The sequence below is a fragment of the Tachysurus vachellii genome, chromosome 7 (assembly GCF_030014155.1).
Source record: "Tachysurus vachellii isolate PV-2020 chromosome 7, HZAU_Pvac_v1, whole genome shotgun sequence".
NCBI classification, from domain to species: domain Eukaryota; kingdom Metazoa; phylum Chordata; class Actinopteri; order Siluriformes; family Bagridae; genus Tachysurus; species Tachysurus vachellii.
This window is the reverse complement of record NC_083466.1, coordinates 1,325,001-1,337,500: the sequence shown is the minus strand read 5'-3', so window position 1 is coordinate 1,337,500 and position 12,500 is coordinate 1,325,001. Positions and strand designations below refer to the sequence as shown.

Genomic DNA, 12,500 nt, shown 5'->3' with positions numbered 1-12,500 from the left:
GTGCTGTGTGAATAAACAGTTTTGGGAAGATTAATTAGCATTATTTATCCATCCAATGCAATGTATAATGAGTTTATTACTCATCCAGCTTGCATGAGGCCAATTAGCTGTAATTCATTTCCAGCTGAAGGAGCTTCTTCGGCTTGTGTAAATGAAGATGTACACGTTGTGTAATTTAGCAACCAGTGCCAAGTATAATGACTTGTCCAGTTAGTATAATGCTAACTTATGGTTAGATTTGTCAGCATTACTTGCTGTTCCTGAAAGTGCTGTTATAGTTCTTCTTAACAACATACAAACAGTATTCATTAGCAAAGCAGTGCAGTATAAGATTTTGTCAGTTAGCACGAGGCTAATCGTTAGTCATTTGCTTTCATTACTTTAGGTGATATAGATGAACTTAACGAAATGATATCCTTTATCCATGCAATGTTGCCAGTTAGCATGATGCTGACTAGTGCTTGTGGGTTATTTGTCAGCGCTGCCTGCTAAAAAGGTTCCTGAAGGCGCTGTTGTAGTTCTTGTTGAAGGCTGTGTAGATGAGTGGGTTGAAGAACGAGTTGGAGTATCCGAGCCAGAGGAAGACGCTCTTCCAGACGGGCGGGATGTCGCAGGAGCACAGTGGGATGATGAGTTCGGCCAGGAAGAATGGGATCCAACAGAGCACGAAGACTCCGATTAGGATTCCTACCATTAATGCAGCGCGACGTTCCTTCTGCTCGCGCCATGTCTCGCCATCAGGTTGAAACGACACAGCTGCGTGACGGACGCTGAACGCCATCTGAGGCTGTTCCACAGCCTCCTTCACCTAGAGCCAAGACACAGGAAGGTTAAGTTCTCAGTACAATTTATAACTGTTTATTTTTTAAATCAATACTCAGTTGCAAACCAACATCATTGGTACGTGACCAACTCAAGAGAGAGTTGTCCTTAGTAACGTCAGAGAGAAAGAAAAAAGTAAGAAAACATTAGAAAAATGTAATTTTTCTAATTCAATTCTAGCCAGTTATCCATTTATCTTTACTCATTCCTGTCTTCCTGTACTGTACTAAACCTTAGGTGTAGTGCTACATAAGTACATAGCTTAATTAATAACAATCAAATCTAAGATAGTTAATGAGAAATGACAGCAGCTTGATTCTGCACTGGGGAATTTACGACTTTAACCAATACAGAAGGGGGCACGGTGGCTTAGTGGTTATCACGTTGGCCTCACACCTCCAGGATCGGGGTTCGATTCCCACCTCCGCCTTGTGTGTGTGGAGTTTGCATATTCTCCCCGTCTCTCCTCCGGGTACTCCGGTTTCCTCCCCCGGTCCGAAGACATGCATGGTAGGTTGATTGGCCTCTCTGGAAAATTGTCCGTAGTGTGTGAGTGTGTGAGTGAATGAGAGTGTGTGTGTGTGCCCTGTGATGGGTTGGCACTCCGTCCAGGGTGTATCCTGCCTTGATGCCCAATGACGCCTGAGATAGGCACAGGCTCCCCGTGACCCGAGGTAGTTCGGATAAGCGGTAGAAGATGAATGAATGAATGAACCAATACAAAATTTACTACAGAACTACAGAACACATGAAAGGTATCAGTGGCTAACAGGAAGTGCTGATGATTTTCTCCACAGTTTTCTGTTTTAACCAGGTCAATATGAAAGTATAATTACAGGCTGTAGCCCATCTGTTGGTTTGCACCAAGTTTTGGCCCCCCCCCCCCGCGCTTCAATGGAAATGAACATCTATAGGAGCAGATAGCGTGAATTCCAAATCCCTGCGACAGATTGCCGTTCAGTCTGGCATGTATTCCCACCTCGCAAGTAGTGTCCGATCTTGACCAGGATTCAGGGATGAATGACAGTGACTTTTCTAACCCAGCTCTCCATACATTCTGTTGTTCCTGCTGACATAAAAGGGTTGGTAGATCTCTGCTTTCCAGCTCACGCTGAGAGGGAAATTTTCATTCGTTCTCGTCCTGTCTGATCTAAAATGACATCGAATTAGGATGATACTACTTCGTCACATATTCCTGTCATGTCTGATTGTACAAAGTGCATTCGGCTTGCCGGATCTGCTGCTTTTCAGAATGAGATGATGAAAATGATCAAAATTCTCCTTTCTTTTCAGCGTAAATATGAAAATGACAGAAAACCAAGCTACTTCACAAAGGGGATATCCATCATGATGAATGAAAAGCCGTCGTTGCTATTGTGCGTTGATGGTAATGTATGTGAACGTGACTATGACAACAACATGATATAAATTGTTTATATTGTGTAACGGTTCGCTGCCTCTGGGTATGTTCTTAAAAAAAAAAAAGAAAAAGCTCATTACACACCTCTATCCTGCCTGAATTACTCAAGAGACGGAGATTAGTGCTGCGGAGGAATAAGACGAAAATGAAAAAGAACGGGAAAATTCAGTGAAGCCAAATGAACAGAGGTGGAGAGAGAGAGAACAGGAAGAGACAGATATATTAATAAGAAAGACTGCGTAGTTATTTTCACACCGAACTAACATGAAGCAGATTTTATTTGTCTTTGTACCAAATAGAGAGACTTGTTTTTATTTATTAAACATAAAGAGCTTGGTTAGACAGAGAAGAACAGGAAAAAAAAGAAAGGGCTGGATAGTGAAAAAAAGAGGAAGAAATGGTGAGAGTGTTGGACAGGGAGAAAATGGAGAGGAATAAAATGAAAACAAGAAAGAGAAGCAGAAAATCAGAAAGGGAAGGAAAGGGGAGGGAGGGAGAAAGAAAGAAAGAAAGTAAGAAAGAAAGAAAGAAAGAAGTAGGTGCTGATGGAAAGAGCAAGAGAAATGGTGAAGGGAAGGAGCGAAAGAAAGAGAGTTAGGTTGGAGAGAAAATGGAAAAGAGATGGACAAATTGAAAGAAGAAATGGGAGGAAAAGTGAAGGAATTAGAAAGAAGAAAAGAGTTAGAGAGAGAGAGTGTGTGTGTGTGTGTGTGTGTGAGATAGAGAGAGAGAGAGAGAGCATGGGATGAAGAAGAGAAAAGAGGGTGACCCATAAGACAGAAAAAGGGTAAGGATGTATAAAGTGTTATGATCTAATGAATGGAATGATGGAGTGGTTGAGTTAAATGGGAACAAGTGATGAAAGACAGACAGAAAGATAAAAACAGCAACAAGTCACCTCCCTTAGTGGAGATTAATGGAACTGTGAATGTCCTGAATCATTAATGCAGATAGGAAACAGTGGAAACTCTGCTGAGACACTTTTCTCCTCCTTGTACACATTTTCTCTGGATGGATTTGCTGCCTTGTTATTTTCACACCAAACGAGCCGCGGCGGACGTGTCATGCTACCGCTACCACGTGTGAGGTCTTGTGTCAGGGCAAAATTATCCTCATATTAAAAAAAAAAAAAAAATCCCTTTCTGCAAAATGAGTTTTTCTCTCCGCCGAAGCCTCCTGCTGAGAATAATTGGCTTCTTTTTCCGTTCAGCAGGCAATCAAGCACCTTCCTTTCCTACAGCATGAGGAGAATAAAAGTCACTGAGACTTTCCACAACCTAATGTAACTCTTAGAGGATAAAAAAGTGTGACTTTTGTAATAAATAAAACATTTGAAGTGTTGGTAAATCGCTGAAACACTTAAGGACATGCTGTTATAGGAACTTTGGACCGGTAACAATAACCTACAAGGGTGTGTGTGTGTGTGTGTGTGTGTTTGTGTGTGTGTTTAACGACTCCATATGCTGCCCAATCATATAATGATGATCCGGTCTTGTTAATATTCAGAGGACAATTAAATGAGCCACGATTTATTTATTTATTTTTTTAACAGAGTGCAAAGTGACACTGTAGAACAGACGATCCAATTATAACCGTGTGTGTGTGTGTGTGTGTGTGTGTGTGTATGTGTGTGTGTGTGTGTGTGTGTGTGTGTGTGTGTGTGTATGTATTCTACTGCCCACCGAGAGCTGCCTGGTTTGATCTCAGCGCTTCCATTCTCCGCCGTTCTTCTCCTCCCTCTCGCTCTTTTCATCTGGTTCTGTTCTGAATGTTCATTTCCTTCACAAGCTGTCTACACCCCAATAACTCCCGCTTCCTGCGGAATACCAAGCGTGAGATTCCTTTAAAAAAATACATCTATTTTACAGTATGTGACCTTTAAAAACAGGGCTGTGTCTAAGACGTCACGGATAAATCAATGAACTGAGAGTGGTGTGGCGGTGTTTAGAAAACCGGAAGTGATTCTGAACTTGCAGAATGTGTGTAGCGATAGGGTTAGTTAGGGATGTGCGACGTCCATAACGTTCATTCAGTGGATAGATCCAACCAGCCAATCACATGGCAGCAGGAGATTCATTCATAAACGTGGTGACATTGACTGTGGCGTGGTTGCTAGTGGGTATTTCAGATCTGTAGTAATAACAGAACATTCAGACTGGTTGGAGCTCAAACAATAGAAAGAAATACACTACACTGTGCAGAAGAAAAGAGTCTCAACGTTTCAAACCTTGTGGTGGATGGGTTACAACAGCAGGAGAACACAATCAGCTTCAGCCAAGATCAAGAATCTGATGCTGAAGTGACCATTTTTGGATAAAAAAAACTGAGCATGATGGTGGGAATACTTTCTAGATGTGTCTGCACAGACAGGAACCCAAGATTGAAACAGGTGCCCCTAACAGGTGCCCCTAACCCTAACCCTAACCCCGGAGCTGTGAGGCAGCAACTCAACACTATTTGCTGTACCACAAGGGTGCGGGGAGTTTGGTGCGTGGTTTGGTTATTTACACTTACATTTACATTTACAGCATTTGGCAGACGCCCTTATCCAGAGCGACGTACATAAGAGCTTAAATCTCTAACATTGAATACATTAATGCTGGCTCACTAAGTTACATACTTAAGATACCATGAGTTTAAAACATTTGTTCTAAACTTATGAGGGGCTATGGAGGGTAGGGGGTACTATAAGGAGTGGAAGTTTGATTCTGACATTGTGTAGCCAGGTGCTAAAATGTACATTATCGTGGTGTTTTAAAAATGGTCATGGCTCCTTTAAGAGATGCACGTTCTCCTTTTTTTTTCAATAAGGTTTGAAGCTGTGGGCTAAGTCGGAGAAGCCATCTTTTTCACGTGGTGAGAGAACTTAGTTTATTGTGCTTGCCGCGAGTTGGTGATTGTTTGGGACACATTTGGATTTAATGTGCCTGTGATGAGTGAATCTTGTGGTAATTTAACAGATTAGCCACTACCGTATTTTCTTAGTATTTGTAAGAATTTCTTACTTAGAATGTTTTAGTATGTGTTTTTGTTTAACCTGACAAGTATCTCAATTAGTAGTTGGATCTTGTTTTTTTGTTAGAATATGGCCTTCTGAGGTGTGTTCTGATTTGATTTAAGTGAGATTTAACCTTGTCATCTCCAAATTCATACAAGATTCATCTTTTTTGTAATTATTTAAATCAGACTTTTGGTTTTGTTCAAATTTGCTCCCATCGACCGCTGTATTCTTTTTCATTTTCTTCTTACAAACAGCAGTCAGATTAAACCCCAATTTGAGAAAAGCATTGTTGCTTCCGGTGTGTTGTGTTCTTTATTACACCCGGCCACACTTGCATGTTTTCCTGTGCCTCAGTGGTTTCGCTTGGGTTCTCCAAATCCACCAAAGACATGCATTGTAGACCGATCAGAATCTCTAAATTGTCAGTGAGCGTGATTGTGCTTTGCAGTGGGTTGGTACCCTGTCCCTGGTGTCTCCCGCTTTGTGCCCTATGGAATAGGCTCCTCATTCCCGAGTCCCTGCATATGATTAGCACCACAGAAAATGAATGAATGGATGGATAGATGAATGGATATTATGGAGAATGTCGACTTCATTCGAAGTTCATTCCATAGAATATCTTGTAATAACTAGTACTTCTTATTTGCAAGCTAATTTCAATTGTAGCACCAGAACCTTTCAGACATCCAGCATGTCCTGACCGATCAGCTACATTTGGGCTGATGGGGGATATTGAGGACATCCCATTTTTGTCCCTTTATGTTTTGTGTAACAATGAAATCACCAAAGAATACAAATTAGGGGCTTATGTGTTTGTCTTGGGTTTCGAATTAAAATAAGGTACATAAGGTACAAACTAGATACTAATTCTGTCATTTCATGAGGATGTTTTTCTTGAATTCACAATGAGAAATCCTATTAGAGGAGAGAAAGCCTGTGTGTGTGTGTGTGTGTGTTGTGGCTAAATTACAAGTGCTAGCTTATCCTGAGGCTAATTGTAAAGCTGAATTGGAACTCCAATTATTTTGGTAGAATTTCTTTGCTTTAGGACATAGTCATTAAATTCTGTTCAGGTTTGTAGTAATATTGTTCTTATGGTAACTGAAAAATGTACAAACATAAATATAAACATTTGAAAACACACCCTTGCTTATTCTTACCTCAATAATCTCTGCCATTGGCATGATGGTGTTGGTCTTGCGGGAGCCAATGCGAAACTTCGCAGCTTTGTAGATCTTCCAGTACACAAACAGCACAACACAGAGGGGCAAATAAAAAGCACCAAAGGTAGAGAAGACCGTATACGACGGTTCCTGGCTCACTTGACACGACAGATCCTCCTCGGAATACGTTTCCCCCCAACCGAAGAGTGGCGACAAGGATATGACAGACGAGAGCAGCCATGTGAGTCCGATCATCACGTTGGATATCCTTTTCCGCGTCTTGAGTGTATACTCAAGGTGGCGTGTGATGGACCAATAGCGATCAAGCGCAATGGCGGTCACGTTCCAGATGCTGGCCGTGCAGCACAAAACGTCACAAGAAATCCAGACTTGGCAAAGCGCTTTTCCGAGGATCCACCGGCGGCCGTAAAGTTCCCGGACGAGGCTCAGCGGCATCACCAGTCCGGCAACCATCACATCTGAGATGGCCATCGAGGCCACCAGGTTGTGAGGGACACGGTGGAAAGTTCGGACTCTTAAAATGGTCACCAAAACGAGAAGGTTCCAAATGAACGTAGCCACTACAAGCATGGCTAGAAGTGTGAGCGTGAGGACGCTGAATACAGAGAATGGCCGGTACAGGTTCCCCGATTCTGGTCTGTGGGTCAGGTTTGATAAAACAGCAGTAATGTTGAGATGAGGCATGCTGGCAGGTGAGGGATTAGTGAATTAGCATTACAGATCAGTCAGTGATGTTGAGGTGAATCAAGTCTCTGGAATTCTTGGTGATGTTTCGGTTAAGCATTGCTCTGGTTGTAGATAAAACTTTTTACATTTTTTTTTTGGTTATTTGTTGTTTTTTCGCCCAATAGTCGTAGTGGATACATTCGTATTAGAAATGAAACTAAACTAGCATTAGAAATTTTGTTATGAATATCTAAAAGGTGTCACAGGATTTCTTAATGATGAGGGTGTAGTTTCAGGCTTCATCGTTGCCTTCCTCAGATAATTCGTCTTGATGTGCAACGAAGGTAGATGAGATTAATATAGATTTTGCGCTAGAACGTTTTAAGGATTAGGTGATTAGCGTTTAACGTGTGCTAAGATACGTGTGCTAAGAGCATTTAAAATTTGTTCCTAATGAGGTGCCAATTTGAACTAGCATGTCATTTAGCTTCTTGTTATCTTCAGAGTTTGCATCAAGTACATGGTGATCTTTGGGGTCAGATATGACTGGCTGAAGATTTGATGGGTACAAGAATGTTAGGATTATGGATAACGACTGAGGTCAAAATGTTTAATAGAAAATAGGAATTTAGGGTGCATAACAGAAACTGAACAAAAGACATCTGGTCTGGTTAGTCAGTCAGATTAGCGTGGAGGAAGTAATTGCAGGCCAGAAAGCTAAAGAATTAGAGTTTTGGGATTAATAAAGAAGAAGCTAACGTTAGATGCTGCTTTAATTGATCACTGAGTTTCATTTCAATTTAGAAACGAAGATGAGATGAAGTAGCATACAGAATGAGCCCCTAGAGTCAGCCCGTAAGTCACATGATCAATCGATGTGTTCTTTACAAGAGACCCGTTGGTGCTAATGCATCTTGCTTGCTTTTTTGCCTGCGAGGTTTTACGACTCTGTATCGCCGCACGCCGCCGTCATTCCAGCTGCTTTCAAGCTGATTAAAGCAAGCAATCCCATCATGTTCAGCCACGGTGGACGTCTAAAGTTTTGATCTTCCGGGGTTCATGTGGGTGGAGGGTGGACCGCCAGTGGAAAGGGGCAACTTGCTGAAACACACAGACACAAAAGAAAAAAAAACAGAATTGAATAACAAAAAGAATAAATCACTCGCTTCTCTACAGCAAGATAATGAAATTTTAAAGATCCCGGAGCCCTGAGGTGCTGCAGACTTGTAGGTTTTGCCAAAAATACTCCTCAGTATTCTGACATCTTTGTCTGCCAAAGTTCTTCATGAGCAAAACACCATGACGTGTCTGAAGAACTGGAAAAAAAGAAGACATGGGGGAGAGAAGGCTTGCTTTTCTGTCTATTGCTATATCAACAGACAGGCTCGCGACTTTCATGTGCAAATAACACGCAGCTAATATGCGCGCCGCGTCCCCTGTCCGAGCCCAGAGTTTTTCATCAATTGGCCACCTGAATGGACGGATGGAGGGATCTTCACGCCTGCACTGACTGCTCTACTTAAGAGAAGCGTGGGTGGGGAAAGGATTCACGCTATCACGCTACGCTATTTATGGATTCACCACATGCTCAGACCAGACTTTCAGTCTCTATCCTGCGCTGCTTGAAACCCCTTTTTATTACATTATATACGAGGCAGCTTTATTTGTTGTTGTTGTTGTTTGTTTTTTTGCTGAAGTGTTATGTAAGAGATGAGCGGTGTGGTGTGACGGCTGCTCTCACACCACTACAGGCAAATTATTTCATTAATACGCTGCGTAATCTTCCTTAAGTGCCCTTCGCTAGCTTGAGGAGTTTTTTGCATCGTCTTCTGCTGACACAAGCATACACCACGTCCAGTTATGATCTAATCCGTCCATGCTGCAGCAAATTATGTCCCCTTTTTTTGGCTGAAAATTAGGTTCAACACCAGCTAAATGAATCATGGGAATAAGAGAGAGAGTGTGAGAGAAAGAGAGAGACAGAATGATTTATAGCTTTATGCATTTAATATGTATTAAATGACCTAAAATAGTTGAGAGAAAGTTTCAAAGGAAATGAAAATAAGGACGAAGCAAAGGAAAAATATTCCCTCTTTTTTGATGGTAATAAAGCTGTGTATCAAATCTACAGGAACAAGAACTCGCAAATCAATAAGCTCGAATTGAGAGAATAAGCTGGGCTTAAAGGCAGAGCAGGCTTTCAAGCAACACCACCTTCACCCCGGCTGAATGACTCACTGGCTGGTCTCACGCAATAACACCGAGCTCCCGGGGGAAAGAGGGAAGGAGGGAAGGAGTCTCATCGCTCCGTCGCTCGCTGGTCGGAAATCAGCAGAGCGACACTCTAGAGATTAAGCAGAAAGAGTTTATCTGAGCTCACGAACGCGTGACGGCTTTCCAACCATGAAAACAAATGAGTATGTGCGAGGACACGTGTAGACGTTTTGGGTCGTTCTGTGACCCGTGTTGATTTGATGTAAAAGTTTGTACTCTTCACACCAGCATGAGGAACTTTCACACACTTAAGACACCCGTATAGCTAAAGCTTTCATAAAGCTTCCATAAAGCACCACTAACCCACAAGAAACCTTACATTTTCTTTATAACATAAATAAATGAGACTAATATGAAGAGATATACTTGATCCATCACCTCAGTTTATTTTCCTTTCTTATTTTCTTAAACATCACCTGCTAAAATTAACCGAAGCCACAAGACACAAGCCACCAAATGGAGCTGATGAAATTGTAAGAGCAGTGAGTGTGGGTGAGGGATTGAAGGTATTTATCCTTCCTTTCATTCACTGGTTTGGATTTTTCGAATGCGTAAATGAACAGGATTAATTTCTCCTATAAAGTAAACCCTCCCACGGGAAGGATAAGCTGACCGTGATCAATTAACAAACTATGAACACATCGCTGACTATTGAGGCCACGTGTAGAGTAAAAGAACCCCACACTCCAGTCTCTACCTTTTCTGGCTTCAAGGTCCTGCTGTAGAGAAGAAAGCAGGACTCCTCCGGTACTGCTCGCTGTTTAACGCACTGTTGTTGTTCCGACTTTATGGAACACGCACTGATTTAACTAGTAGAGACGCATTATTGACTGGACCCGAAGGTTCCAGGGCGCTGATGGTCTGATTGGACGACGAGGCTCGATGTGGCAGGAGGACTTGTGATGAATGAAGAGCTGATTGAAGGAGGGAGAAGAATGATGGAAAGATACGTAGAGAAAGGAGAGAGTTTCTCTATCGATGTTCAGGTGCCCTCCGAAGTGAATTAATTTACCTTAGCGTGATGGAATAGAGCGAGGCCTCTGATCGATGGGGTGACGGCGTGAGCCGTGTGTCTTATTGAGCTCCTATTGATTGGTACAGTGAGAACTTTGCTTGGAAACAGGTTTGAGTGTTTGCTCTGGCACAAATTTGTTCATCCGGTGTGTTCTGTGAATTGTGTGGTGCTGCTCTTGTGCATTGTGCTGCACTCTGTGTGTGTGTGTGTGTGTGTGTGTGTGTGTGTGTGCGCTCTCTGGCAATCAAAATAATGTGATTGAGAAAGGAACTCGTAATATTGGACAGACATTTTACCAGAAAAGGGTGAGGCTCAGTGCCTGATGTATCCACAGACAGCTATATTTACACCCAGACAGCAAGAACAGAGCATATGCTCTTATTCCCTGGAAGCAATGCAGCGTTCAAGTGCTCAAGCGAAGCGCCTTCATGCCAGACGTTGAACCTGTAAACACCGTGTCACGTCAATACTTCCAGCTGGTTTATAGAGGGTTTCTTTCTTTCTTTTTTTCTTTCTTTCTTTGCCATATAAAGAACCAATAAAAGCCATTTGCGCTTCTCTGAGGGAATTAGAAAACCCGACTCTGAAAAAGCAATTATGCCTGACTCCAGTCTGATCAAACAGCTCTTCACGAAACACCTCCGCTGCCTTATACATTATACATATATGTCACATCTCATAGAATTCTTTGGATCCAAAGTAAATGAGATTATACTGGCTGTTTAAATGTAAATTCCCAACAGGAAAATTGATATTTTCTCCAGTTTCTGACCAATCAGTCGCAGTGTAGCCAGGATTCTTCTCATTTCTGATTGGTCAGAATCAAGGGATTCGTTTTCTGTAATGGCATGTCACAAGTTTCTATAGTAACCGAGACTTGCACATCTGATGCTCCATGTAAACAGATTAAAAAACATTAAATTGTCCGGGGTAATTTCCAGGGAATTATGAGTCATGCTACGATTATTGCGATGTGTTGTTCACGAGTCGACTCTTTTAGGAGAGCTGACTCACATATCGGAATGAGAAGGTGATTCGTCTCACAGAACAAATACTAATTACAACAACAGAATCGTTTGGCAAAATAACTGAATCATATAATTAAATCATATCTTTTTTTTTTTGTCGAGATAACTGCTGAAAAACACTTTAAAAAAAATAATAAATCAGGGAATCGTTTGAGATTCAGTGAGGTGATTTGAGCGATGGTTATTTGACTCAGTAAAGTTGTGAAATATGTTTTGTACCGTTGTGTGATACAGATGTGTGAAATCATTGTCAAGTAGTCGGTGAAGCGCTCAACCTGAGGTGAGTAGGACACCCTGGAGATATGAATCATGGACAGCTGTAGGTTATAAATATATAAGGAATGAGAGACAGAAACTAGAACTTCAGGGTTTCTGGGGCATCACATCACCGCTGGTTTCACAATATAAGCTTTCAAATACACAAATCTAAGCCATAGCATGTTGTGTGTGTGTGTGTGTGTGTGTGTGTGTGTGAGAGAGAGAGAGAGAGAGAGAGAAAGAGCGAGAGAGAGGGCGTGAGAGAGGGATAAAGGTCTGCCTTCATTCAATAAGCTCACTTTCTCACATACTCCTCTTTCAGATTCATTTGTTCATTTTTTTTTTTTTTTTTTTTTAATTTATCATACACTTCATCGTATACACCTTCAATCCTGAAATATATTCAGAATCAGGAATCTTTTAGCGGGGGCACGGTGGCTTAGTGGTTAGCACGTTTGCCTCACACCTCCAGGGTTGGGGGTTCGATTCCCACCTCCACCTTGTGTGTGTGGAGTTTGCATGTTCTCCCCGTGTCTCGGGGGTTTCCTCCGGGTACTCCGGTTTCCTCCCCCGGTCCAAAGACATGCATGGTAGGTTGATTGGCATCTCTGGAAAATTGTCCCTAGTGTGTGTGTGTGTGTGTGTGTGTGTGTGTGTGTGTGTGTGTGTGTGTGTGTGTGTGTGTGTGTGTGTGTGTGTGTGTGTGTGTGTGTGTGTGTGTGTGTGTGCCCTGCGATGGGTTGGCACTCCGTCTAGGGTGTATCCTGCCTTGATGCCCAATAACGCCTGAGATAGGCACAGGCTCCTCATCATAGAAAATGAATGAATGAAT

The 12,500-nt window shown here is 42.1% G+C and overlaps 1 protein-coding gene across 1 annotated transcript; it reads right to left on the bottom strand.

The window, feature by feature from the left end:
* Nucleotides 1–475: 475 nt before the first annotated feature.
* On the bottom strand, nucleotides 476–7,165 carry htr5ab (5-hydroxytryptamine (serotonin) receptor 5A, genome duplicate b). Its single transcript, XM_060873350.1, has 2 exons — nucleotides 6,404–7,165; nucleotides 476–808 (listed from the first exon to the last, which is right to left on the bottom strand). Exons 1-2 carry the CDS (start codon nucleotides 7,109–7,111, stop codon nucleotides 476–478), a joined length of 1,041 nt encoding a protein of 346 aa, XP_060729333.1. The 5' UTR covers nucleotides 7,112–7,165.
* Between the last annotated feature and the right edge of the window lie 5,335 nt (nucleotides 7,166–12,500).